At 52.6% G+C, this 27,602-nt stretch overlaps 1 protein-coding gene across 13 annotated transcripts; it reads left to right on the forward strand.

Annotated features, from left to right (window-relative positions):
* Positions 1-3,436: 3,436 nt before the first annotated feature.
* Positions 3,437-27,114, forward strand: PWWP3A (PWWP domain containing 3A, DNA repair factor). 13 transcript variants are annotated; one of them, XR_010153646.1, is made up of 16 exons: positions 3,507-3,625; positions 4,899-5,024; positions 5,593-5,678; positions 6,975-7,045; positions 7,169-7,281; positions 8,717-9,613; positions 10,822-10,923; positions 13,081-13,151; positions 14,906-14,982; positions 15,754-15,814; positions 17,775-17,850; positions 18,106-18,156; positions 19,155-19,591; positions 21,598-21,686; positions 22,474-22,575; positions 25,207-25,638. XR_010153646.1 is itself a non-coding variant. In XM_009434269.5 (15 exons), the coding sequence occupies exons 2-15, from the start codon at positions 4,965-4,967 to the stop codon at positions 25,262-25,264; spliced, it is 2,238 nt and encodes a 745-aa protein (XP_009432544.1). In that variant the 5' UTR covers positions 3,446-3,510; positions 4,899-4,964; the 3' UTR covers positions 25,265-27,114. The 13 variants fall into 13 exon arrangements, 10 of the variants coding, with proteins under 10 accessions (XP_016790034.1, XP_009432544.1, XP_024207271.1 ...); XR_010153647.1 differs by lacking the exon at positions 22,474-22,575 and having other exon boundaries at positions 3,437-3,625; XM_009434269.5 differs by lacking the exon at positions 7,169-7,281 and having other exon boundaries at positions 3,446-3,510; positions 25,207-27,114.
* Positions 27,115-27,602: the final 488 nt, after the last annotated feature.

Raw genomic sequence — 27,602 nt, forward strand, 5'->3', positions numbered from 1 at the left:
TTATCATAAGGATATAATCAGAGGTGCACCAAGATTTACGTACGAGAGTTGCTTTCTGCGGCCTTATTTAAATCATGGAAAAATCAGGAATCGCTGAAATGTCTCACAATAGCGGTCTGGTTAATAAAAATACGATAGCGACCGTTGTCTTACAACGCCTTGAGTAACAGAGGGAATTGTGTATGATACATTTCCAGCAGAAGGGGAAACGTTTTAATTAAAGCCATAACTGACGTGGAGCCGGAAGAAGCCTGTGAAAGGACGTTCTTGCAGCGACCTGCCAGGCCTTTGTGCTGCCTTAGAAGCAGCCGCTTTATTGCAACTGTGAATCTCTACGGTTTAGGAGAGAAATTCATTCTTTAAACCAAATTTGAGTGAGCGCTCGGTGACACGGACTGGGCTTACAATGGTGAAGAAAACAGGACTCAGGGAACTCACAGACGAATGGAGAAGACATTTAATAAAATAAGACCTAACATTTCACCACTGGCACAAGTACTTTAAAAGCATTAATTTATTTAATACCAGAGCCAGAGGCCAGGCACGGTGGCTCACGCCTGTCATCCTAGCGTTTTTGGGAGGTCGAGGTGGGTGGATTATGAGGTCAGGAGCTTGAGACCAGCCTGGCCAACATGGTGAAACCCTGTCTCTACTAAAAATACAAAAAGTAGGCGGGTGTGGTGGCGTGTGCCCGTAATCCCAGCTACTGGGGAGGCTGAGGCAGGAGAATGGCTTGAACCTGGGAGGTATAGGTTGCAGCGAGCCGAGATTGCACCAGTGCACTCCAGCCTGGGCAACAAGAGCAAGACTCTGTCTCTAAAACAAATTAAAACAATATACCTCATTTGAGCTCATAGGAGCTTTGAACTCCTGGGCTCAAGCAATCCTCCCATCTTGGCCTCCCAAAGTGTTGGGATTACAGGCGTGAGCTGTTGCCACGCTGTGTTTTGTTTTGTTTTGTTTTTGAGACAGGGTCTTGCTTTGTCATGTGGAGTGCAGTGGTGCAATCACGGTTCACTGCAGCCTCGACCTCCCAGACTCACGCAATCCTCCTGCCTCAGCCTCCTGGGTAGCTGGGACTACAGGTGTGCATCACCATGCCTGGCTAATTCTTTTTTGTTTTTGTACAGGCAGGGTCTCACTATGTTGCCCAGGCCTGTCTCCAACTCCTGGGCTCATGTGATCCTCCCATCTCAGCCTCCCAAAGCACCTCCCAAAGCACAGGCGGGAGCCACCGCACTGGGCCCCACTCCTCCTGAGGCAGAGGCTTGGATCTGGCACAGCACCCCTTCTGCTGTATTCCCTGGGCTGAAGCAGGTCACACGCCAGCTCAGGATTTTTTCTTTTTTCTTTTTGAGACAGAGTCAGTCTTGCTCTGTCACCCACATTGGAGTACACTGACGCGATCTCAGCTCACTGCAACCTCCGCCTCCTGGGTTCAGGAGATTTTCCTGCCTCAGCCTCCCAAATAGCTGGGATTACAGGTGCACACCACCATGCTCAGCCAATTTTTGTATTTTTAGTAGCGATGGGGGTTTCTCTATATTGGCCAGGCTGGTCTCGAACTCCTGACCTCAGGCGATATATCTGCCTTGACCTCCCAAAGTGCTGGGATTACAGGCCTGAGCCACCGCCAGCTCAGATTTAACGTGAGAGGATATCAGAGACATAGTTCTTGCCAACCACCCACAGACCGCCACCCCCATTTTATAGACAAACTGAGACGGCTGAGCAAGGTGGATCCTACCTGTGATCCCAGCACTTTGGGGAGCCGAGGTGGGAGGATCACTTGAGCCCAAAAGGTCGAAACCAGCCTGGCCAGCATAGCAAGACCCTCTCTCTACAAAAAATAAAAATCTTAGCCAGGCATGGTGGTCCGCACTGTGGTCCCAGCTTCTCCGGAGGCTAAGGTGGAAGGATCATTTGAGCCTGGGAGGTTGAGGCTGCAGTGAGCTATGACTGGGCCGCTGCACTCCAGCCTGGGCCACAGAGCCAAACTTCGACTCAAAAACGTAAATAAAAATTTAAAAAAAGTGAAAGGTGAACATTCTCAACTTAATAAAGGAAAAAAAAATCAGTCGCTGAGGTTGCTGGGATCGACCGAAGACACAAACCTTCTATTCCCGCAAGTGTGAGAAGGAAAAAGAAGTTAGAGCCAGCTTTGCTGTCGCCCCTTCCCCTTGAGGAGTCGGGGTCAGTGCGTGACGAATGCTGCTATAAGTCTTTTAATTTTTTCCTTTTTTGAGACGAAGTCCCACTCTGTTGCCCAGGCTGGAGTGCAGTGGCGCGATCTCCCCTTACTGCAAGTTCAGCCTCCGGGATTCAAGCGATTCTCCTGCCTCAGCCTCCTGAATAGCTGGGATTACAGGCATCGCCACCACGCCCGGCTAATTTTTGTATTTGTAGTAAAGACGGGGTTTCACCATGTTGGCAATGCTGGTCTCGATCTCCTGACCTCATGTGATCTGCCCGCCTCGGCCTCCTGCTGGGATTACAGGAGTGAGCCTGTATCTTTTTTATAGAGATGGGGTCTCGCCATGTTGCCCAGGCTGGTCTCCAATCCTTGGGCTTAAAGGATCTGCCAATTCGGCCTCCTTTGCTTTTAAAGAACTGTGGGGGCTGGCGAGGTGGCTCAGGCCTGTAATCCCAATACTTTGGGAGGCCGAGGCAGGCGGATCACCTGAGGTCAGGAGCTTGAGACCAGCCTGATCAACATTTAGTATTCTCTACTAAAAATACAAAAATTAGCCGGGTGGGGTGGCGCGCACCTGTAATCCCAGCAGGAGGAGGCTGCAGTGAGCTGAGCTCGCGCCACTGCGCTCCAGCCTGGGTGACAGAGCGGGACTCCGTCTGAAAAAAAATCAAAAACCGCTCAGGGAAAGGCCTGACACTGATGGAGCGACTGCTCCGGGGCTCCCGCCACCCGCGGCTGTTTCCGGTGCCCCCGGCGGTCTTGGGACCCTCCCAAGGTGGGTCCTGCTCTCGTTCAGAAGCTTATGACGCCTTTGCGGGGATGCCTGGCTTTGGGATCGGTTGGGATCAGCCGGAATTGGGTCCGTGGCGCGCAGCTCCCGGGCTGGGAGGTGCCGCAGGACCTGGAAGATTCTCGAAAGTTCTGGAAGGTTCTCTCAGGGATCGCCGCGGGCGGGGGAGCCTGTTTTCCCACCGAGACCCGCGAGGGCGGTGTCCGGGGTCTGACTGGAGGACAAAGGGCCGGGAGCGCGGGAGGGCGGCGCCCGGGAGCGGCCACACATGCCCCGCCAACCGGTCTCCTCAGGCAGCACTCGCGGGAAAAAGGGGTAGACGCGTGGCGGAAGGGGCGGGGCCGGCGCGCGGCCGTGGACGCCGGAGAGGGTGAGGCCGGCGCTCCTTGGGAGCGCGCGCGTCCCATTGGGCAGCGGGCGGAAGGGGGCGGAGCTTGGCGCCGCCGCGAGGCAAACCCCGCCCCCGGCCCCGCGGGGAGCGGCGGCGGCGGCGGCGGCGGCGGCGGCGGCGGCGGCGGCGGAGGCGGTGAGCGCGGGCGGCGCGGACGGCAGCGGTTGGCGGGCGGGTCCTCCGCTGTTGGGGCCGCCGCGGCCTCCTTGCCCGGGCTTGGGGCGCCGCGCTGGGGAAAGCCGGGGGCCCGGTGAGCCCGCGGGATGCGTCCCCTCGGTTCCGCCGGGCGGGGCTGAGGCGAGGAGGCCGGGCCGAGGCGAGGAGGCCGGGCCTGTGGGGAGGGGGGGCCCCGGCCTAGAGACTCCTCCGGGAGCGCCCGGTCCCTACCGCCGTGGGCCCCCCACTCTGCCGGGACCCCCTTTCCCGCCCCTGGCAACATGGGTCCCCCACTCTGCCCGGACCCCCTTTTCCGCCCCTGGCGCCGTGGGCCCCTCACTTTACCTGGACTCCTTTTCCCGTCCCTGCCGCAGTGGGCCCCTCCACAACTGCCCGGACCCCATCTCTTGCGTGGACCCGCTCCCCGATCCTTGCTGCCTGGACTCCTGTCTCCTTCCCTGGATCCCCCTCACGTCTGCCGTGAACCCCATCTCTTGCCTGGACCCCTACCTGCTTCCCTGGATCCCCCCCCCCAACCGTGAAATCCCCCATCCCTGCCACCTGGACCCTCCGCTCCACCTCCTCCGTGAGCCCTCATTCTTGCTCCTTGAGCCCCCCCGCTTCTGCTGTGACCCCCTTCTCTGTTGCCTGAATCCCCCGTTCCTGCAAGCCGCAACCCTTCCTCCGCCATGAAATCTTGTCCCTGCTGCCTGGACCCCTACTTCTGCTGCTGCTGTGATCCCCTCTCTTGCTGGAAACGCCACCCCTACCTCTGCCGGGAACCTCCTCTTCCCTGCTGCGGGGACGCCCCCCTCCGTTGTTGCTAAATTCCACCCCCACCCCCAAACCGCCTTTTCATTTCTGTCAACAGCCAAGCCAGTCCTTCCCATTGATGCTATGAACGGTCTGCAGCTGTCCCCGTTCTTTCAGGGACATGGCAGCCAAAAGAGCAGTCGTTTTTCCGCTCTTATTTGTGTGTGTGTGCTGTGGTCAACTGTTAACTCCCCAAATTGGGGAGGGTTGTGAGCTTTGATTGTGTAAAATGCCTCTCCTGCCGAGGTCGGAGGCAGGTCTTCCGCACGGAGATGATTTATTCAGGAGCCTTTTAAAACTAATCTAGACAGAACCTTTGGGAGGGACTGTGCTGTATTTTATTTATGAAAAAATGCAGGCGCCTCCCTGGATACCGAGCCTCGTCGTTTCTGTTTGTCAGTCTGCTTTTTGGCATTGAGCATCTCAATGCAAGATTGTGGAATTAAACCATCTACTTGAGGCTAAGTCGAGCTAACCTTTGCCCCTGAGGGCCGTGTCTGCGTTAACATCGCCAGCAAACAGTTGTATAAACCACCGTGCAAATTTCGTTCCAGGACACATTGGCGTCAGACCTGGGAGTACGTTGTGCCAAATCATTGCCACTTGCCACATGAGTGTAAATGATGGCGGATGCCAAGTATGTCCTCTGCCGATGGGAAAAGCGATTATGGCCTGCAAAGGTGACAGCCATTATTCTGTAATTTCAGGAATTAGAAATGACTTTCGGGTGACAAGTAAAATCTTTATCAGGAGATACCTAGGATTTGCTTCAGTGAAATAATTGAGCCAGAACGGTTGGCACTGATTCTCGTTCCCCATTTAATGGGGTTTTGGTCTAGTGCTTCCAAGGTTACACTTCCAGAAATGTCTTTTTTTTTCACACTAAAAAAAAAAAAAAAAAAAAAAAAAGAATCAGCTATAAAAAGGCATGTAAGGCTGTAACTCCAGGAAAGATCTGGCAAGAATCCGTGTGATAGTAAATTATGGTCGTGTTCAGGGAATGCTTTCCAGCAATTCAGTAGACAGTGCTCAGCTGCAATGCAAAAGCCCGGGTCCTTGTCTTTGTCTGCCACTGGCCTCTCATGCCTCAGTTTCCCCATCTGTGAAACAATGGGGATTGGACCAAATATCTGAAATCCCATGGTTATAGGCCTTCAGGATTACCTGCTGCATTTGTGCTAAAGTTTGCCACTGTTTCTCACTGTCAGCTGTTGTAATAACAAGGATTTTCTTTTGTTTTAAATGTAGGTTTTGGCCCGAACCGCGACTTCAACAAAAAATAAGAGAAGAAAGGAATATTTTCTAGCTGTGCAAATCCTCTCCCTAGAGGAAAAGTTAAGTGTTGTGTTGTTTTACTACTGTTTTTTCCTGTGTAGATTTCTGATACTTCAATCCCCTACTCCCCCAAAACAGTTGAAGCCCACTCTTAATGGGCTTATTCACCATTTGTGTAATCCATTAATGCTCATAATAACCTCATGAGAAAGCAACTAGTTTGATTTTATGTCAGTTTGGAAGCTGAAGATCCAAACGAGGCATTCTGTGAGATCTATGGAGAGATTGGTACAAACACTGAATACATGTAGATTATACTCAGGGTAGACCCTATTTGTGGTTAAAATAGGGATATTTCCTTTTTTTTTTTTTTTTTGACTGTTTCTTAATCAGTGCCATGCCAGGAAAATAGGGATATTTCCTTCCCAGAGATCTGTGTGTCTTTTTTCAGAAACATCTGTGACAGGCCCATCAATTTTGAAATATTTGGTTTTTGAGCCTGTCACTCTAAACTAGTGTTTAACGTTCAAAAGGCAAATAACTGATGGCCAGGCGGCACATTGTTCTGCTCCGTGAGTGTCTGGCACTGGGAAGGTGTAGATTGTCTAGAATGACAGCAATTCCGACGCCCCAGTCAGTCCTGCGTGATTGTGGCGAGGGCGCGTCTGGCACTGGGAAGGTGTAGATCATCTAGAATGACGGCGATTCCGACGCCCCGGTCAGTCCTGCGTGATTGTGGCGAGGGTGCATCTGTCGTGAGAATTCCCAGTTCTGAAGAGAGCAAGGAGACTGATCCCGCGTAGTCCAAGGCATTGGCTCCCCTGTTGCTCTTCCTTGTGGAGCTCCACCTGCCCCACTCCCTCCTGCCTGCATCTTCAGAGCTGCCTCCGAAGCTCTCTTGGTCCCTAGCTCACACTTTCCCTGCGGCTGGGAAGGTAATTGAATACTCGAGTTTAAAAGGAAAGCACATCCTTTTAAACCAAAACACACCTGCTGGGCTGTAAACAGCTTTTAGTGACATTACCATCTACTCTGAAAATCTAACAAAGGAGTTATTTGTGCAGTTGAAAGTAGGATTTGCTTCATAAAAGTCACAATTTGAATTCATTTTTACTTTTAAATCCAGCCAACCTTTTCTGTCTTAAAAGGAAAAAAAAAAAAAAAAACCATTCACCAGGGTTCTTGCTGCCTGTAACCTCAGGCAGATGAATTCCTAGTTGGCTGTGACTTTTGGTTTAAGTGGAAGGTTGAGGAGGAAAATGAAAATAATTCTTTTGTTATCTAAAGGAAAACATGTTTGAAAATGTCTTGGCGGCGTTGGCTGGTGGTGTGTAACGTCGATTTTGTCTCTGCAGAATTAAGGTGAAAAGCACTGAAGTTGAGATCCTAGAGAAGTCTCAAATTGAAGCCATTGCTTCCTCGTTAGGTAAGAGCGTATTTTTAAGTGGCCACTAGGTTTTCATAAAATAAGAGGTCATTTGGGAGAATGTGAAGGCTCAGCTTTCTGGGTAAAAATTCACCCTGTTCACCATGTTTTTCTTCATACAAGGGAACGCGAATCCCCTGAGCTGAAGGAGAAGGAAAAATGGATCTGCTTTCTTAAACCTTTCCAGAATTTGCCCCTAGAACCACTCCTATTCTTGACGCCCAGAATGGTCAGTGGTGAGCATCAAGGTCATCTCGTACCCCCGTGGCCTCCAGTACACAAGACGAGGAAGGACTTTGCTGCCATAAGGGGGGAGGCCCTCCTTTTTCCTTTCCTCTTCCTGTAGTAAGACTTCCTGTGGTACTGTCGCTGCCTGGCCAGTCTGGTCTCAGCCCAAGGTTTGAGAAGCAGTTGGTTGTGTGTTTAAAATTCCAGAGCAGAGCCCAAGGGAGAGAACGGGTGGCCTGGCACCGGGGTTGGTGGCACCCATTGTTTGAGGCACTGTCATGGGGGGCACGAGGCAGGTCGGAAGTGGAGCTCTCGGCTTCCCATCCATCCGGGTGCGCTTTCTCCCAGGCCTTCAGTTTAGCACCCACCTCCTTTGCACACTGTGGGTGAGAAAAGCTTTGCCTGAGCCCAGCCGGGGACTGGTCATGCACACACATGACAAGTGAGGAGCACTGGTGACTGCCTGCCCCCTAGCCACAGTTGTGCAAACCCAAACCTGCCAGCCTTCCTTCTCAAAGTGGAACTGTTTATCCCATTTGCAAATAATTGTTTCTCTTGTGAAAAGATGGACCGGAATTCCTTCCAATGATGTTTATAAAATCAGGTCTATTTTCCTGTGTCTTCCGAAAAACAGCTCTTGTTTAAAGCAGGATCCATCTCTGCATAACTTAGGCAGGGCTGACCATCATCTTGGATGGCGTCGTCCTTGTTGGCGCAGATTGTGTTGGGGGGCTGGTTGTTTGTGGGTGCCTTTAATATTCAAAGGGGAGAATACTGTTCTGATTGAGGCATTATGCCCGCTGAGTTGTGATATTACATCCATCATCTTGTTCAAATAAATAGCGCCGTATCTATATGTTGGAATGAATAAATAAAAGTGCTGCAGCAGGGAGGTTGGGCTGGAAACCAGAGGCCCACGATGCTCTTTGCTGGCTTTGAAATGCCCTTGCAAAGAAGTATTGAAAATTTACCAGCCCACAATGAGTCTTTTAAATCTCCTATTCCTTGCTACCACCGACCCCCGCACCAACCAAGAATACGTTGCCAGCAGAGTTCTTTATTTAGTTGGCATTGGTTTTTATTGACCCTGATTGAATTTGAAATTGTAAGGCTGAGAGAGGATTTGCAAAACATTTGAATACATTTTGCTCACGGTATTGTTTTGTAACTTGGAGGAATTTATCTTTTTAGCCAATCAGGTTAAGGTCAGTAAATTTGGTTTTTAAAAAAATGAAGCCTCGAATCCCGGAATGAATAGCTGTCGTTCTGTAGCCTCGTCTCCTTTTTGGGAAAATGTAGGTGAGAAATGTTAGTCCTCCCCTTCAGTGATTTAGGTATGAAACTAGCCGTCAGAATGAGACAAGCGGGCTTCTAAAGCGATGCCGTGACCGCAGTGCCTGTGCAGTGAACGTAACCGGCATTGTGTGTGTTCGGTCCTTGCAGCCTCACAGAATGAGGTTCCTGCGGCACCCCTGGAAGAACTGGCCTACAGACGGTCGCTGCGCGTGGCTCTGGACGTTCTGAGCGAGGGCTCGATTTGGAGTCAAGAAAGCTCTGCAGGGACAGGTAGAGCCGACCGGTCTCTGCGAGGGAAGCCCACGGAGCACGTCTCCTCGCCCTGTGATTCGAACTCCTCATCTCTTCCCCGTGGAGACGTGTTGGGCAGTTCCAGACCTCACAGGAGGAGGCCATGTGTGCAACAAAGCCTGTCAAGTTCGTTCACTTGTGAAAAGGACCCCGAGTGCAAAGTGGACCACAAGAAGGGGCTCAGGAAAAGTGAAAACCCAAGAGGCCCGTTGGTCCTCCCAGCTGGAGGTGGTGCCCAGGATGAGAGTGGGTCCAGAATCCACCACAAAAATTGGACTCTTGCAAGTAAGAGGGGAAGAAACTCAGCGCAGAAGGCTAGCTTGTGCCCGAATGGATCTTCCCTTTCAGAGGACGACACGGAGAGAGACATGGGGAGCAAAGGAGGCAGCTGGGCAGCCCCGTCCTTGCCCTCCGGGGTCAGGGAGGACGATCCCTGTGCCAACGCTGAGGGACACGACCCCGGTCTGCCGTTGGGCAGCCTCACTGCGCCCCCAGCCCCTGAGCCCTCGGCCTGCTCAGAGCCTGGAGAATGCCCTGCGAAAAAGAGGCCGCGCCTGGATGGCAGCCAGAGGCCGCCTGCCGTGCAGCTGGAGCCCATGGCAGCAGGGGCCGCACCATCCCCCGGGCCGGGGCCAGGGCCCAGAGAGTCTATGACCCTGCGCAGCACCGCCAGGCTCGGCCCGCCTCCCTCCCACGCCTCTGCGGATGCAACCAGATGTCTTCCTTGCCCGGATTCCCAGAAGCTGGAGAAAGGTAAAAGTTTCTCGTGGAGGAGGAGAGCGCAGAGGGTGGAGTCCTGCTCTTCCGCAGCCAGACTGGGAGCCAGGCACGTGGGTGTTTTTGACCAGATTTTAATGAGATCGTTGCCAAAACAGACTTAGAGCAGAGACTTCCTCATTCCTTTTTGTTTGTCTCCCCACTGGGCTATAATTGCTTCAACTTCTAAATATTTGTCTTCTTATTTTTGTTTAGAAGGGAAGGGAGTTGAGTGAGTGGGGAGCCCGTAGAGGGGCGGCGGGCCACGATTGTCTGCGGCGCGGCTGGGAGCATTGTGGCTGTGCTGAGGCCGCAGCTGCGGCTGCACCCCGAGGATTAACTCTTTTACGGAAGCAGTAACGCATTCCTATTAAATTGGGCAGGAATCTCAAAAGTGATTCACTCACTCAAAAGACTGACTTTTTAAAGAATTCCTGTGCAGATATATTTTTGTGTGGTTGCAGGCAAGCACTGTGACTTTTTTCCTTTTAACACTGTAGCATCCTTTATTTTTTAAATGCTAGTTGAGAAATCTTAATTACCACATGATCAAATGTCTGGAAATCTACTTGCTACAAACTTACCGCGCAGATATTTCAGTGTGTACTCTGAACTTCTTTCCTGAGGTCATCATCTCCTTAGCACGTTGGAAGCGGCAGGGAACTGAGGTTGCCACGCTCTGAAGACAAAGTGACCGCACCCCTACCCTGTTCCATAGTCAGCTCCTGTCCCGGCCCCCTCCCTGCGTATCCGCACCCCTGTCCTGTTCCATAGTCAGCTCCCGTCCCGGCCCCCTCCCTGTGTATCCGCACCCCTACCCTGTTCTATAGTCAGCTCTTGTCCTGGCCCCCTCCCTGCATATCCACTGATTGCTTCAGATGTGAAGGGGCAGCCAGGCCGGGACAAAAGGGATTCCCACCCAGAGTGCGCGCAGCTTCTGTGGCCGAGGTGGCTGCTGCTTACGGCCCGCCTTCCCTTCACCGCAGGCCTCTCTCCCTCCCTCCTTCCCTCCTTCCCTCTTGCGTTTTTCTTTAAAATGTAGTTTATTAGAAGCGCACTCTGTTTGAATTTGGCAGTGTGGAGTTGTGTATAGCATGGAACCTTTTCTTTATGCATCGATGGTCATGTGTCATGAAATGTTTTCTCGGGATGAGTCATCAAGACAATGCAATGACCATGAAAGTCTAATATCACATTATTGGCAGAGTGCCAGTCTTCCGAAGAGTCCACGGGGTCTAATTCCATGCGTTCTATCCTGGAGGAAGACGAGGAGGACGAGGAGCCACCAAGAGTCCTTTTATACCACGGTAAGAAACGACCAGGGGGCGCCGGCAGTCCTAACGGTGCGCTCAGAGGCAGTGGCGGCGGGGCTCCGAGACCGGGCCCCACATTCTCCACGAAAGGTCTCCTGCGAGTTCATTTCTCTCCCGCTGAACCGAGACCTGGAAGGGACCTTCAGAAGTGTCACGTTTTCAGTCCTCTATCTTAAGAATAACCTACACAAAGGGACGAGAGACTCCTGGGAAGAGACGGCCCAGCCCTCCCTGTTAGAGCATTACTCCTGTCACTTACCTCAAGCTCTTGTCCTCCTGTCCCCTCGCGGGGAGTGAGGGATGGCCCAGTGAGCCGAGGGGCTGCGTCGCCATTGCTCGGGTGTGGCCACGTACTGTCTCGCGGCTTCCGTTGGTGATGGCGTTTGGGGAGCTGTCCAGGGAGGCAGGGTCTTCAGCCCAAGGGTGAACTACTCCCGCGCCCCTCCTGTAAGTAGCTGCTTGCACTAGAGGAAAACCTGCCTTTAGGTGCCCCTGAGCATCTACGTGGAAGGGACTAGAAATGAGAGACCCAAAGATCTGAGCCAGCCGCGAACAGAAAGTCGGCTTCGCAAACCAAGTCCCAAGAACCAGCCCCACTTGAGACTCGCCCGTGAACCATTCCTCTTAACCAAGTCTTGTTTTTCTTTTCTTTAACCTTCTAGTTTCAGAATAATTATAGATTCACAGGATGTTGCAAAAATAGTAAAGGGAGGTGAGGGGGCTTCTCACCCGGGCTTCCCCACTGGCAGCATCCGTAAGGCGCAGGATGTCCCCGGCCAGGAAGCTGGTGCGTGTGCAGCCTCGGGAGCACCATTCCACGCACACTTGCGTGCCGGTGGCCTTGTTATGTCGTTCTTTTTTTGTCCACACTGTTTGAGTGCTTTTCCATCATTGAAAGGGCTTCATTACAGTCTCACATTTTCCCTTTTTTTTGCCTAATGCTAATGGTCAGACTTTTTAACAGTTTTCCACATGCTCTTCTGATCCTTTTCCTCTGGGGTGAGCAGTCACCACTCACCAAACCCTGCCCCACCCATTGGGCACCTGTCTGGATGGTCCCAGGACCGCAGGTGCTGTGGGGCACCCATTGGGGACTTCCAGGAAATCATTTCTGCAGGATCCGTTCGCACACACGAAGAGCACAGTGTCCTTGGGAAGGGCCCTTTCCGACCACGCTGCCCCACTGGGGTCGGGTCACCGGGGACATACAGAGGCTGGTGCTGCCTGGCTTCTCCTGCCTGCAGTGGGAGCTGGGTTTTGCTCCCGTTTGGTTTTGTTTTCTACTTGTCAGGCTGGGCGTCTTTCTGAGGGTTCCCTGACCGGCCTCTGAATTGATTGTTTGTCCACGTGGGCCTGGAAGTTTCTCTTGAAGACTAAATGCCCCTCACTGGGGAAACGACGCTGTGCCATGTTCACAGCAGACACTCACCCCAGTGGGCCTCCCTTTTTCTCTGGTCGCGTTGGTTACTTCATAGGCCTTTAGGTTTTGATCTGTGTTTATGGACCACGGCACTTCCTTCCTTCCACAGTGCGGTCAGACACAGGCTTTGTGTGTCTAACGACAGACTGTTTCCAGTAGTTTTTCTAATACTTTAGTTTTAAAATTTTAAATAATTCACTTGTTTTTTGGCATTGAAAATATTTCATTCATAAATAGTTTCTAGTTATGATTTAAATAATTTTCCCATTTTTGACTGTAGTTTCCCAGAATCCTCTTTAGAATCTCAGTCCTTGTGTTTGGGTCTTCTCCGCGTGCCATTACCTCACCTCTGTTTTGTGCCACACACTCTTTAAAAATGTCTTCCCGCGGGGTTTAGAGTTATAAAAGTCGCGCACACATAGGACAGAGCCCCAGCCGCCCCTCATGGCACCCCTCCCATCCCAAGGGTGCGTTTGTCACAGCTGGGAACCCAGTGCAGCACCCCACTCAGCTGCTGGTTTCACTGTCTCATCATTGGTGGTTAGACTCAAGTAGTGTAGGGTATGTGAATCTGCCTTTCAGATTCTCCTGATCTTTTAAGCGAATGACACAAAGTCAGGTTTTAACAATATCGTGCTAACTGTGTTTTCTCAGGCTGTTACACCTGGTGCTTGATATGGATTTGACTTGTCTATTCTTTTTTTTTGTTTTTCTTTTTTCTTTAATTCTAGAACCACGTTCGTTTGAAGTAGGAATGCTAGTCTGGCATAAATATAAAAAATACCCCTTCTGGCCAGCAGTGGTAAGAACAGCTTCCTCCGTCTTCTAAGATGTAGTTACTTAAATTTCATGAATTTTTATTCCATCCATCTTTAGTTCTTGATAATTTGATCAGGATAAATGTTTTCATTGTTTTGTTTTTCCTGGGAAAAGTTGGTGGGTTTTTAGAAAAGACTTCAGGAGATGCCTGTACCTAAATTAAGGCACAATGGTGTTAAGTTGATAGGCCACATTTTCACCAAGCAGGCTTAGAAAGACCTGCTCGAAAAAAATATTTGCGGCCGGGTGCAGTGGTTCACGCCTGTAATCCCAGCACTTTGGGAGGCCGAGGTGGGTGGATCACCTGAGGTCAGGAGTTCGAGACCAGCCTGGCCAACATGGTGAAACCCTGACTGTACTAAAAATACAAAAAATTAGCCGGGCATGGTGGCGTGCGCCTGTAATCCCAGCTACTCGGGAGGCTGAGGCAGGAGAATTGCTTGAACCCGACAGGTGGAGGTTGCAGTGAGCCAAGACTGTGCTATTGTACTCCAGCCTGGGTGACAGAGTGAGACTCCGTCTCCGGGGGAAAGAAAAAGGAAAAAAAAGAATTGTGATTCGCTCATTTAAAATATTGTGCATTTCACCCCATTTTCCCCCAGGAGAACTCATTAATTTGGATTTTGTGGTGGGGTTGGTTGCATGTGTACAAACAGGAATTCGAAATCCTGTCCAAGTTCCCGGTGTGGGTGATGAGTTCAAGCCGGGGCAGATTCCCTGCTTCTGTCTCTGCAGGCCTGGAAGTTGCAGGTCATTAGTTTGATTGTTGTCCTGGGCACAGGTGCTGTCCTGGCCTTCACCTCTCCTTCATATTTTACCCCTTTTTTTCCTTTATCCTCCTAAGACACAAATGCCAAAAGGCATTGGCCCTGCAGTAATCCAGAGACGCCTTTGTTGCTCTAATGACTGACCTCACTCGAGTCACCCAGGCTCCTTGCATGTGACTGATTATGGTTCCGGGAAACCGGGGATTGAATCTGTGTGGTGTTTGCTGGGGAGGTTCAACACGTTTATGGCCTAGCTGGGCTCCTTGTGTCGCCTACTGGCCGGCGGTGATGGAGGCCGGGCTTCTGGACCCTCCGCCCTCCCTTGGCACTGGTTTCCTCTCCCGCACCTTGGTAGTCTTTCCCTTGTTTTCATCAGTTTCTGGGGTCCCTGCTGGGTTAACAGGTCACTGATGTGACAGGTTCCTGGGGCATAAGAGCAGGCAGCCTCCCTGAGAGCGCAGGGCGGAAGGGCCATCGGAGGCGCTGGTCGCCAGCGCTCCTCACTGCCTTCTCACGGTGGCCCTGGGAGGCCAGGACTGGGGAGGCTGTGGGGAGGTGGCAGCGCCCTGTAGTCCCTGCCCCTCCCCGTGTGGCCTGGGCTTGTTCCCGAGCCTTTCTGCACTTCCTCCACTCACCCAGAGCATTAGGAGGACAAACCTGCCCTGCTGAGCCGCTGGAGAATCTCAGGACGCTTATTTAAAGAGGCAGCTGGTAGTGGTAGCTGTGGTTCTTTTTATTAAAAAACCCAAACAAAACTGGCTGATTCCGCTCAGATGGGAAAGCGTTCAAGTGATGCGTGTGGCAGAGCATGGGGCCGTTTCTCAGCGCCGCCTTGCGGGAGACTTCGCTGGGGTCACCCCCAGAGCTGGGGTCAGCACCTGTTAGATGTATCATGTGATGTCACAAAAAAATATTTAAAATCCACGATCTCTTTCGTTTTGACGTTTTATTTTCTTGGATTTGTGAACAGGTCAAAAGCGTCAGGCAGAGAGATAAGAAAGCAAGTGTGCTATACATCGAAGGACACATGAACCCGAAAATGAAAGGGTAACCCGCTGTTCTTGGTTTCTGTGAATGGGCCTGAGGGGGCAGGCTGGCCGCTCTCAGAGTCAGAGCCAGCGTGGGGATGGAGGGACAGAGGGGAGACCCCGGCAGGAGTCCAGGCCCGGGCAGGGCTAGTGGGGTCTCACTGGAGGTGTGCCCTTCTTGTGACCTCTCACTCACTGGGATGGGTGAGTCAAACAGAGGCTGTGTGTGAAGGGTCTGGTCAAACACCCCAGTTTTCACAACTTGATTTGCTGGCTTTGAAAGGCAGCCCAACCAGACACTCACTGGGGCCCTGTTTCCCACAAACCAGCAAAATGTCCACGCAGGTGTGCAGACAGCATCCCTGCGTCCACCTGAGTTTGCCCCTGGGTTACCTGGTCGTTCCTTAGTCATGGGATGAAAGCACACGTGGATGGATCAGCCGGCTGAAAGCAGCCTTTAAAACCATCGCATTGCATATCCCCAAGTCGAACGCGCAGAACCGGTGTCATCTGGTACTTCTGTGCTGCCCCCGAAGGGTGGGAGGTGGAGTGGAGACCCAGGCCCCAAGGTCGGCCTGTCCTGGCGGGGCCCAGTCAGTGTTGCTGAAGTCACTGGACCCACCATGGTGCGTTGGGAGCTTCTTGGCAGCTGGGGAAACAGTCACCTTCCATAAATAAGCTGGGGCTGGTGGGGCCTCCAGCGGCCTCCACTAATCTTAATCAGAGACAGGGAAAGGTTTTAGCTTATTAGAGGAAGTTCATGTTAACTTTTCCCTCTCTCTTCTTCAAGTTTCACAGTGTCTCTTAAAAGTTTAAAGCACTTTGATTGTAAAGAGAAACAGACGCTTCTGGTAGGTGGATGATGTTTTGTGCTTGCTTTAAATGGTTTACTCTGTGATTAGTAAATGTGTCCTCTGTGTGTAGCTCTTGAAATCCATGGCTGCGGTGTACGCGTGTGAATGATTGTGGGAAGTAGCAGAGCCAGGCTGCGCTCTGGCCGTTAAGAGTTAGATCGTGGGCTCAGTCACTGCGCTGAATTCTCACAACTGTCCTGGGAAGTTGCGGCCCCATTTCCCCGCTTTACGGGTAAGGAAGCTGGGGCTCCGGCGAGGACAGTTTACCCAGGGCCACCAGGCAAGGCTGCAGCAGAGAGCCCCTGTGCAAGGCCACTGCCTTCCCTGGCTGACTGTCTCAGTCCACCCCATGGCACGGGGGCCTCGGTAGCCAGCCCCTTGCGGCCGGGGGCGTCCCTAGCTCAGCGTCGGGAGCCCTGTGGGCCCTCAAGTGCTGCAGTGAGCCTGGCCGATACCACGTGGCAGACGTCTTGCTGCAGAGTGGCTTCCTGCTCCCTGGATCTGCAGCCAGCTTTCATCATGTGCTGTCGATGAACTGCAAGGGATTTGTCTAACTCAGAAATGTCTATTTTCCCTCTGGAAATACTCATTTTGTTGTAGCGACTGCCAGCACCAACACGTCAACTCAGTGCAGTTATTTTTACTCCTCTGGAAAAAAAAGAAAACGTGGTGGTGTCTTTTCCACTCTCAGGGATCTGAGTTACTTTCTTTTGTTTTTTTTGAGACAGAGTCTCACTCTGTTGCCCAGGCTGGAGTGCAGCGGTGTGATCTCAGCTCACTGCAACCTCCACCTCCTGGGTTCATGCGATTCTGCTGCCTCAGCCTTCCGAGTAGCTGGGACTACAGGCGCGCACCAGCACACCCGGCTAATTTTTGTATTTTTAGTAGAGACGGGGTTTCATCATATTGGCCAGGTTGGTCTCGAACTCCTGACCTCATGATCCGCCTGCCTCAGCCTCTCAAAGTGCTGGGATTACAGGTGTGAGCCACTGCGCCCGGCTGGAACCGAGTTACTTTCTAAAAATGGATGAAGGTGTGGGGTGAGGAGAAGAGCAGAAAGTTCTGTGCCTTAAACGCAGAAGGGCTGCTGTTTATATAAAAAACCCTGGGTTCTGAGAGCACAGGGTGCCCGCTTCTTCTTCCTAAGAGTGCGCTCACATCTGCTTGTGAGTCAGGTGTGTGGTGGTCCCGAAGCCCACTTGATTCAGTGGTAGTCACCGTGGCTTCTGAGGGATGATATTGGGGAAGCCGTGCTTTAGGAAAGTGCGGGGGCTGCTGGGCAGGCAGAGAGCGGCGTCCACCCGGCCCTGGGATGTGCTTATGGGGCGCCCCCGTGCCCTTAGTGGCCCTCGGCTCCAGAGTCTTCCCTGGGTCATTGTGTGATGGTCGTGGCTTTGTGGCATCTTTGGGACGGCTGTGTCCTTTTCTGGGGACCAACCCTGCTGCCAGCCCAGGTGCTGTTAGAGCAGCCCAGGTGCTGGCCTAGCCTGGCTGCAGACAATAGCTCCCAACAAAAACGGCTGTTAGAGCAGCTTATTTCCAGGACTTGATGTCCTGTCATGTGGCACAGTGGCCACAGGGGAGGTGTTTGCACCGTCGATGCGTTCAGATCAGCCCAAGCCATCAGGTCCCCGGTGCCCACCTGCGTTCAGATCAGCCCAAGCCATCGGGTCCCCGGTGCCCACCTGCGTTCAGATCAGCCCAAGCCATCGGGTCCCCGGTGCCCACCATTTGGGCAGCTCGGGGCCCAGACCTGTGCCTGGGGCGTTTCCCATTTACCAGAGGGTCCCTGTGCGAGGCGTCTGCCAGAGCCCCCTTTGTCAGGGAGGGTCGGAGGTGCGGGCTGGAGCGTGAGCAGCCTGGACACCTGGCTGGTCCCTGGGCTCTGCGTGGCTTCTGAACCCAGGGTGCTTGGCACTACCTCCCACTGACGCCTGCTGCCCGGATCTCATTGTAGAATCAAGCCAGGGAGGACTTCAACCAGGCCATCGGCTGGTGTGTCTCCCTCATCACCGACTACAGGGTCCGGTTAGGTACGTGGGGTGCTGGGGAGGGGTGGAGCCGGGCAGCAGGCGTCCAGCCTCTGAAGAGCCCTCGGACGGGCTGGGCCGGAGCTGCCTGGAGGCGGGGCATATTTCCGTGGGCCTGGGGCATTCCCTGTGGGTGGGCTGGGGTTCTGGCCTGGCCTGATTATTTCCTAAACAGAGACGCCGGGCCAGCCCCTGGAACACACTTCCTGGGACTCCTCTTAGTTCTACACAGTGCTCTCTCCCCTCCACCCCCTGCAGGCTGCGGGTCTTTTGCTGGCTCTTTCCTGGAATATTACGCGGCTGATATAAGTAAGTCTACAGGCACATCTTGGAAAATGTGGTCTGCCTTTTAGCCCTTTGGAAAAACAATCTTGTATGTCTGAAGCTGTGGAAGGGGACGTTGGGGTCAAGGCACTGTCCGCAGCCACACAGCATTGTTCAACCTCTATGAGGTTTTGATGTGACCCCGAGGCTCCCTGGGACCTGGGGCTGCTGGTGTCCACTGGCACAGCTTCCCCAGCCTGCCCTGGGGCCCTCATCCCATGGGCCACATCCAGCGTGTCCCTGCTGTGGCTGGTGGCTGCACACATTAGATATTGTGAAGAATGTAGGCCAGGTGCGGAGGCTTACACCTGTAATCCCAGCACTTTGGGAGGCTGAAGCGAGAGGATTGCTTGAGGCCAGGAGTTCAAGACTAGCTTGATCAACAGAGCAAGACCCCATCTCTACAGAAAAATAGAAAAAAATGAGCTGGGCGTGTGGCTTGCGTGCCTGCAGCCCCAGCTACTCGGGAGGCAGAGGCGGGAGAATGGCTTGAGCCCGAGAGTTCAGCCAGGCTGTGGTGACCTATGTGGTTGCACCGCTGCACTCCAGCCTGGGTGACAGAGCAAGACCTGGTCTCAAAAAGAGAACGTGTCACGAACACCGGGATGTTTGGCCACCACTTCACTGTCGATCCAGCATTTTCCTTTATCGACAGTAGTGGAGTTTTCCATGCCTCCTGGTTGGTGGAGGAGTGGACGTGGCTGAATTGATTCTGCTTGGGCAGTGCTGCACGGGCAGGCGCTTTTCTCTGCTCTAAGGGTTAAACCTGGCTGCAGGGCCCAGTGAGGGGGGAAAGGCCGGGGGTCCCAGCAGAGGAAGTGTCTTTAGGAGCTTGAATGCTCCACTCCCGTGCTAACATGGAGCTCGAGCGCTAGGGTCTGCCCCCACCCCTGCCATGTCGCAGCCTCCCATCGGCCCTGACCCACAGCCGCCCGAGGAAGACAGCCCACGCGCTGGTCCCACGACAGGTGCTTCTTTTGCAGGCTATCCTGTCCGAAAATCCATCCAGCAGGACGTCTTGGGGACCAAGTTTCCTCAACTGAGCAAGGGGAGCCCCGAGGAGCCCGTGGTGGGGTGCCCCCTGGGGCAGAGGCAGCCCTGCCGGAAAATGCTCCCCGACCGCTCGCGGGCTGCCCGGGACCGGGCCAACCAGAAGCTGGTGGAGTACATTGTGAAGGCCAAGGGCGCGGAGAGCCACCTGCGGGCCATCCTAAAGAGCAGGAAGCCATCTCGCTGGCTGCAGACCTTCCTGAGCTCCAGCCAGTACGTGACTTGTGTGGAGACCTACCTGGAGGATGAGGGGCAGCTGGACGTGGTGGTGAAGTACCTGCAGGGCGTCTACCAGGAGGTGGGTGCCAAGGTGCTCCAGCGCACCAACGGCGACCGGATCCGGTTCATTCTGGACGTGCTTCTGCCCGAGGTGAGCCGCCGCGGACCGGTGTGTCACGTGGGCAGGGAGGGGCCTGCGCTGGGATTTTGCAACTCTGCACGAGGAGGCTGCCACGGTCCTCGCCCCTGCTCCCTGGCCGTTCGGCGGCCAACGGAGCGTGGAGGCCTCCTGTGTTTACATCCTGTCAGTGCTGGGAAATGCGAGTGCGTGCGCTTGACCCTGTGCGGAGACGGAGCCGCTTACTTGACCCCTGTGCAGAGATGGAGCTGCTTAGAAGCTGTCAGCACCAGGGGGTGCGAACTCCCTCCCCACTGCGGGCGCACAGATGCTCCCCAGCCTCGGTGGGTCAGTCCTGGGAAACCCACTGCGAGTTGGAAATTCCCAAGTCAGAATCGCATTTAGTACCCAGATAAACCCACTGTAAGTTGAAAAACTGTAAGTGGATAATGCGCCTCATACTCTGATAAACCCGTGGTAAGTTAAACACACAAATTAGACTGTCTGTGATTTCGAACTTCAGCTGCGGGTTTGGGGCTTGGTGAGGAGCAAATACAGATGATTTTGAAGTTTGTATCTGAAATTTCAGAGAGGACATTGCTGGGCATATGTGTACCTCTGTGGGAAAAAAACATACTCAAAACTATTTAACTTTATAACTATGGGAATTTTCAAATAGACCCAAAAAGAAAATAGTATAATGAACTCTATCTAATGTGCCCATAACCTGCCTGGAATTATTTTTTGGAGCATAAAAACCCTCAAGCTTTTTTTTTTTTTTTTTGAGTTGGAGTCTCGCTCTGTCACCCAGGTTGGAGTGCAGTGGTGCAATCTCGGCTCACTGCAAGCTCTGCCTGCCAGGTTCACACCATTCTCTTGTAGCCTTCCAAGTAGCTGGGACTACAGGCGCCCGCCACGACGCCCGGCTAATTTTTTGTATTTTTAGTAGAGACGGGGTTTCACCATGTTGGCCAGGATGGTCTTGATCTCCTGACCTTGTGATCCGCCCACCTCGGCCTCCCAAAGTGCTGGGATTACAGGCGTGAGCCACCGCTCCCGGCCACAGTTTTTTTTTTAAGCCCATAAATACTTTAGTGTGTGTCTCTAAAAGGAGGGTGATTCTGCCCCCTGGGGGACACTGGCAGTGTCTGGGGACATTTGTGCTTGTCACAGCTAAGGGTGCTTCTGGCATGGAGTGGGTTGGGGCAGGGACGCTGCTCAGCACCCTGCAGCGCCTAGGACAGCCCCACCTCAGAGAACAGTCTGGCCCCGACGTCCACAGGGCCGAGTGGGAGAGACTCTGCTCTGAACCAAATGGACTCTGTTAAACATGTGTTTACCATAATCACAAAAGTAAAAAATAGGGATGATTTCTTAATGTCAGGTATGTATTGTGTATTCAGGATACTCTTTTTTTTTTTTTTTTATAACAATAAACTTAAGGCCGGGCGTGGTGGCTCGCATCGGTAATTCCAGCACTTTGGGAGGCCGAGGCAGGTGGATCATGAGGCCAGGAGCTTGAGACCAGCCTGGCCAACATGGTGAAACCCCGTTTCTACTAAAAATACAAAAATTAGCTGGGCATGGTGGCGCGTACCTATAATCCCAGCTACTCGGGAGGCTGAGGCAGGAGAATCACTTGAACCCGGGAGGCAGAGGTTGCAGTGAGCTGAGATTATGCCATTGCACTCCAGCCTGGGCGACAGGGCGAGACTCTGTACCAGAAAAAACCACCACCAAAAAAAAAAAACTTAAAATTTTTGAGAAATGCTCTTGTGGGTTTGGGTCTTGCCTTTTATTCTCTGCTTTTAGTGATCTGAGCTACTGTGTCTAGTCTGAAAGATAATACTGATTTAATTAAGAAACATCATTACAAGCAGGGATTCATGGACTAGGTTTGCACCTTCTGAACCATGAGCTAGACCATGTCTGGAGGCTGGAACCTGGTGACCCAGGCTCCCTGTGGCCTTCTTAACCGCAGGCCACTTGGGGCCAGTTGGGCAGTGCCTGCTGCTATTGAGCCCCGTGCCCTCTCACAGGCCATCATCTGTGCGATCTCTGCGGTGGACGAGGTGGACTACAAGACGGCTGAGGAGAAGTACATCAAGGGGCCTTCGCTGAGCTACCGGTAGGCCGCTCCCGGCGCTATCTCCAGCCACTTGCGTCTCTGCCTTGCAGTTTCTATTTCCACACCCACAGGCAGTTTGACTCCAGGCTGCCGCGGCCCCTCTCCCTCATGAGGTGGCCCAGGTGCTGGGTGGTGAGCTGATCACATATGCTGAACTCACCCTGTGGGTCACTCCTGCCCCCCAGGAAGGCTGTGCCCGGGTCTCCCAGCTGGTCGCTGTGGGCAGCGCGGGGCCACGGGCGCGTGCCTGGGCCGTGTCTGTTCTTAATCTCTTTTTGCAGGGGCTGATGTTTGCTTTTTGCACTTTCCTCCCCTCTTTCCACAGCCCCATGGCTGTGTGAGAAATACAGCAAGATTAAGCAGCAGCACGGCCCGGTGCTTTCCAGCAGCCTGAAGAATGCTGTGATCAAGATGTTTCTCTCACATCCGTGTGCTTAGCCGCCCTTGGATGTTTGGCCCCCAGAGCGCCTAATCCTGTCTCTGGGCACGCGGCCAGGCCTTGCTGGGAGCCAGGCGGGGCCCACGGGGCAGTGACAGGCTGAAGACTCAACTAGAGTCAAGGACAGGGTCTCCGGCCAGGGTGGCTTGCGCAGCCACCGACGTCTCCCGGGCCCACAGTCACAGGAGACTCCTGGTGAAGACACTGAACTCCCTCACCAGCCCCATGTCCTCCCTGGGCAGGGCAGGAGGGGCCCCTGGAGAGGCCAGGGAGGAGGTGTGGGGCCTCGGTGGCATTGGCAGGCCACCCCCGCAGAGCTGCACAAAGGTGGAATTTGGCCTTGTTTAGGGAGTGTTGGCCCAGCTGGCTTACCAAAACAGGAAAGGCCTTTGGATACAGAAACTGGGTGTTTTCCTGCTGGATCTTCATGGTTCCCCCGTCATGCTTGCCGTAAGAATAAGTGAGGTCCGGGGAGGGGGTAAGGTCGGAGCCAGGACACCTGGCCCCAGCCTGCTGGTTTGTCCTCTCCCTCCGTCTCAGAAGCCTCTTCACCGCTCCACGCCCATCTGTGGAAATCTTTCATCCTCCTGATTTTTTTTTTTGAGTCTGGGTTGCCGACATCAAAACCCGTTAGGAGTTCATCACAGCTTCCAGTTGCCATGAAAGCCTCCCGTGACCTGTGAGAATGGTGCTGGTGCTGATGGAGAAGTTACTTGGGCTGAGCACACAGGCCGTGATTTCATCACGCCAGGGACATGCTCAAAATAACAAGCCAGTGAGCAGCATCGCACTTGATCTTTGGCCTCGGTGGAGCGTCGGGTCACACACTGGGCGTCCTGGGACCCAGTCTGCCCCTCGCACGGCGTTTCCCAGGCCCTCTTGTTCTTTTAGAGTTGCACCATGAGCCTCTCTGCACTCTTCCCAAGGCTGTCCTCCTCAGGTCTGCCTTTCTCTGGTGCTGCGGCCGGTGTGCTCTCCCCTATTTCCAGGTCTGCTGGGGCGCACATCAGAGCCAGCAGCCGTTGTTGATCTCTCTTGATCCAGGGCAGCCCTATTGCTGAGAGGGGTTGCTAGCTAAGCAATTGTTATAATTTTCCTTTACAGGGAGGTCACTTAGGACAATTTGGCATCTCATACTCTTTCGTAAAAAATTATTTTTAGTCAGTCACAGTGGCTCATGCCTGTAATCCCAGCACTTTGAGAGGCTAAGGTGGGAGGATCCCTTGAGCCCAGGAGTTTGAGGCTGTAGTGAGCCATCATTATGCCACTGCACCCTAGTCTGGGTGACAGAGCAACACCCTGTCTCTAAAAATAAATATTATTTTAAAACATTGTTAAGGCCTGGTGCGGTTGCTCACGCCCATAATCCCAGCACTTTGGGAGGCCGAGGCAGGTGGATCACGAGGTCAGGAGTTCGAGACCATCCTGGCCACCATGGTGAAACCCCATCTCTACTTAAAAAAAAAAAAAAAAAAAAAAAAAAAAAAACCAAGCATGGTGGCACGCGCCTGTAGTCAGTCCCAGCTACTCGGCAGGCTGAGGTGGGGGAATCGCTTGAACCCGGGAGGTGGAGGTTGCAGTGAGCTGAGATTGTGCTACTGCATTCCAGCCTGGTGACAGAGTGAGACTCCGTTTCAAAAAAAAAAAAAATTACACATCGTGTAAAAGTTACCATCCTAACCTTCTTAAGTGTATGGTTCGATGGCGGTGAGCACTTTCACAGTGCTATGCAGCCGGCACCGCTGCTCATCTCCGAACTTCATCTTTCCAAACTGCAGCTCTGTCCCCATCAAACAACTGCCCTCTCATATATATATAATATATATTATATATATAAAATATATATAGCCATATATATATAATATATATTATATAAAATATATATTTTATATATAATATATAAAATATATTTTTATATATAATATATAAATTATATATTTTATATATTATATATAAAATATATAATTTATATATATAATATAATTTGTATATTATATATAAAATATATAATTGCATATATTATATATAATTTTATATAATATATAAAATGTACAATTTTATATATTATATATAATTTTATATATTATATATACAATTATATATAATATATAGCAATTTTATATATTACATAATATATAATTTTATATATTATAAAACGTACAATTTTATATAATATATATAAAACGTACAATTTTATATATTCTATATAAAATGTATAATTTTATATATAATATATATAAAACGTATTTTATATAATATATATAAAGTATGTATACTTTTATATATATTATATATAAAATATATAATTTTATATATTATATGTATATGTAGACATACACACACACACATATATATTTCTTTTTTTTTTTTGAGACAGAGTCTTGCTCTGTCACCCAGGCTGGAGTGCAGTGGCACAATCTTGGCTCACTGCAACCCCTGCAACCCCCCCACCGTGCCTTGGTTCAAGCGATTCTTCTGACTCAACCTCCCGAGTGGCTAGGATTGCAGGTGCCCACCACCACGCCTGGCTAATTTTTGTTATTTTTAGTAGAGACAGCATTTCACCATCTTGGCCAGGCTGGTCTTGAACTCCTGATCTCGTGATCCACCCACCTCGGCCTCCCAAAGTGCTGGGATTACAGGCGTGAGCCAACGTGCCTGGACTCTCTGTCATACTCTTTTTTTTTTTTTTTTTTTTTCGAGACAGAATTTAGCTCTGTCGCCCAGGCTGGAGTACAATGGTGTGATCTTGGCTCACTGCAAGCACCACCTCCCGGGTTCAAGCGATTCTCCTACCTCAGCCTCCTAAGTAGCTGGGATTACAGACATGCGCCACCACGCCCGGCTGTTGTGTTGTTGTTGTTGTTGTTGTTGTTTTTTTTTTTTTTTGGTATTTTTTGTAGAGACAGGGTTTCACCGTGTTAGCCAGGATGGTCCTGATCTCCTGACCTTGTGATCCGCCTGCCTCGGCCTCCCAAAGTGCTGGGATTAGAGGCGTGAGCGACCACACCCAGTCCTCTCTCTCATATTCTTTAACACACAATGATTAATTACTAAAATGAAGACTCTTGTTTTCTGAAGGGAAAAAGAAATATTTGACAACCAGCTCCTTGAAGAGCGGAACCGGCGCCGTTGGTGAGGGAGCAGCCGGCTGTGCTGTCAGCGGGGCCTGGCGGTGGAAGCGCCTCCAGTGTGCTTGAGCGTGTCTGAAGATGGGGAACTCGGGGCACGTTTGCGTTTGGACCTGTCTGTGCTTTCTCCTGCGTGGCAGTCCTGATTTCCATACTTCTGGAAAATCCATTTCGTTAACACTGAAAGCCAGTTCTCTTTTCCTGGCAGTTTTGTTCATTTTATTTTTGGCATTTTTTACAAGATACCGTTCGGGAAAGGCTTTTGAAAGGACGGAAGCGTATTCACTGTGCGCCAGTACTCCTGGCTGTGCTGTGGTTTCTCCCGACGTGCACATTGATCTCGTGTGTGTGGCATCTGATATTAAACGGGAGGTTTTAAGAAGCGTCTGCCGTGATCATGGAGCTTCGGAAGCGGGAATGGTTCTTCTGGGTTTGCTGTTTTGTCTGTTTCCCCCTTGTGTGGTTTCCGCCTGCGACAGTTCCAGAATTTGCTCTCCCACTCAGTGTGCTCTGCAGCTGTGAGGAAACAGTCTTCGTTAGAGGCGGGAGCAGAGACGAGCCGCTGCTCTGTGTCGTGTTTGCTGTGGCCGCAGGGAGAGGAGCGGGACACGCACCTTTCCAGGGGCCTCTGTGCCCCGCACTGTGTGTGAGTGGACCGCAGCGTGCAGCCACATGCCCTGGCTGCCATGGGCCAGACCGCCTCCACCTCCCCCGCCCGCCTGGCCTGTCCTGAGTGCATTTCCCTGCACTGTGTCGTCACTGCACGGCCAGTCACCGCGGTCTCAGTCATCGGCGCGGATGGCTATGCTGGGGTCCCAGGGTGGCCGCAGCAGTCAGGGTCACTGTGGGAGCCCTGGGGTGGAGTGACAAACCGCATTGTCCTGTGCCCGCCATGGCAGAAGCGCAGCCTTTGTATGGAGACCCAACCGCGCTCCCGTCTGGAGAAGCGGCTTCCGGGGTGTGGCTGCCAGGTCGGCTCTGGTCCACAGCATGGTGCCGGGGCTGCAGGTTGTTGAAGGCTGTGACTCCGTGGGGCTCAGCCAGGCTCCAGCAGGGTCAGACGTGCTGTTAAGAGCAAAGCCACAGACGATGACTTGTCCATTCTCAGCGGATGCTCCAGGCTGTGCCTACACAGCAGTGCTGGTGACATGTCCAGGGTTCCAGGGCCCGGTGGCCTGGGAGCTGCTTTCTCCTCACTGGCTGGGCTGCATCTGGCCCTGGCTGGAGACCTTGCTTTGAGGGGCTGTGACCCTCTTCCCCCAGGCCCTCTCCAGCCAACGACAGCCACCGGAGAGGAGATCGGAACACGATTGTCTCAGATGCAGGGCGCTGTGCGGGACGAAGCCGCAAGGACTCTCGTATCAGGCCCTTGGGACTCGGGAGGTGCCAGAGGCGGCGGCTGCTCTGGACCTCCGTGTTCACTGACCTTTGTTTCACTTGCCTCTGCTCGACTCCGAGAGCAGGAAACCCGGCCCTGGCCTGGCAGCTCCGCTTCCCATGCCCGCACGCTGGGGTCTGTCTTGTCTGGAGCAGTGGGGCACACCCCGGAGGAGGCGGGGGTCAGGGGCGTCGGCCTTGGCCCCCTGCTGGTCGCTCTTTCGGGGACTCGGGGCGGCCAGTACCACCGCCTGAGGCGGGGCTCAGCAGCGTTGCATGTACGGGCCTCGTACTGCCTCATGGAAAATCCTCCGGAGCCGCCCTCCATTGTGGGTTCCTGAGAGTAGGACACATTGCCATGGTTTTGTGGGAATCACGTGCCCCTGATGGAACTTTTCTGCTGTTTTGAAGTACTTTTATCCATTTGCTTCTCTGCTGACCTTGCCAAGTTGTTCGAGGGGGAATTAAACACCTCCCAGACCTCTGGCTTGTCTTTTCTGAACCCCCAAACACATCCCACTGCATGGGTTGTCCAAGCTTGGAAATGGGAGAGTGACCCTGCCATCCCCAGGGACACGGCCTGGCCTTGGGGTGGATTCCCACCTCACTGGCGGGCCTAGGGTGCTGTTTAAACAGCAGTCAGAGGCTGGGCGCGGTGGCTCACGCCTGCAATCCCAGCACTTTGGGAGGCCAAGGCAGGTGGATAACCTGAGGTTAGAAGTTCGAGACCAGCCTGGCCAACATGGTAAAACCTCATCTCTGCTAAAAAAAATTAGCGAGCATGGTGGTGGGCGTCTGTAGTCCTAGCAACTGGGGAGGCTGAGGCAGGAGAATTGCTTGAACCCGGGAGGCAGAGGTTGCAGTGAGCCGAGATCACACCACTGCACTCCAGCCGGAATGACGATGAGCACCTGTGTTGCAGCATAGCCCTGCCCAGCAGGTGGAACCAGAATGTGCCAGAGGCCCCCT

The sequence above is a fragment of the Pan troglodytes genome, chromosome 20 (genome assembly GCF_028858775.2).
Source record: "Pan troglodytes isolate AG18354 chromosome 20, NHGRI_mPanTro3-v2.0_pri, whole genome shotgun sequence".
NCBI classification, from domain to species: domain Eukaryota; kingdom Metazoa; phylum Chordata; class Mammalia; order Primates; family Hominidae; genus Pan; species Pan troglodytes.

Coding starts and splice junctions, on each gene's coding strand:
- PWWP3A (XM_009434269.5), top strand. CDS start 4,965: ATGATGGCGGATGCCAAGTATGTCCTCTGCCGATGGGAAAAGCGATTA. Junction 15,815..17,774: donor AAGAGAAACAGACGCTTCTG/GTAGGTGGATGA, acceptor ATCTCATTGTAG/AATCAAGCCAGGGAGGACTT. Junction 21,687..22,473: donor GGGCCTTCGCTGAGCTACCG/GTAGGCCGCTCC, acceptor GGCCTTGTTTAG/GGAGTGTTGGCCCAGCTGGC.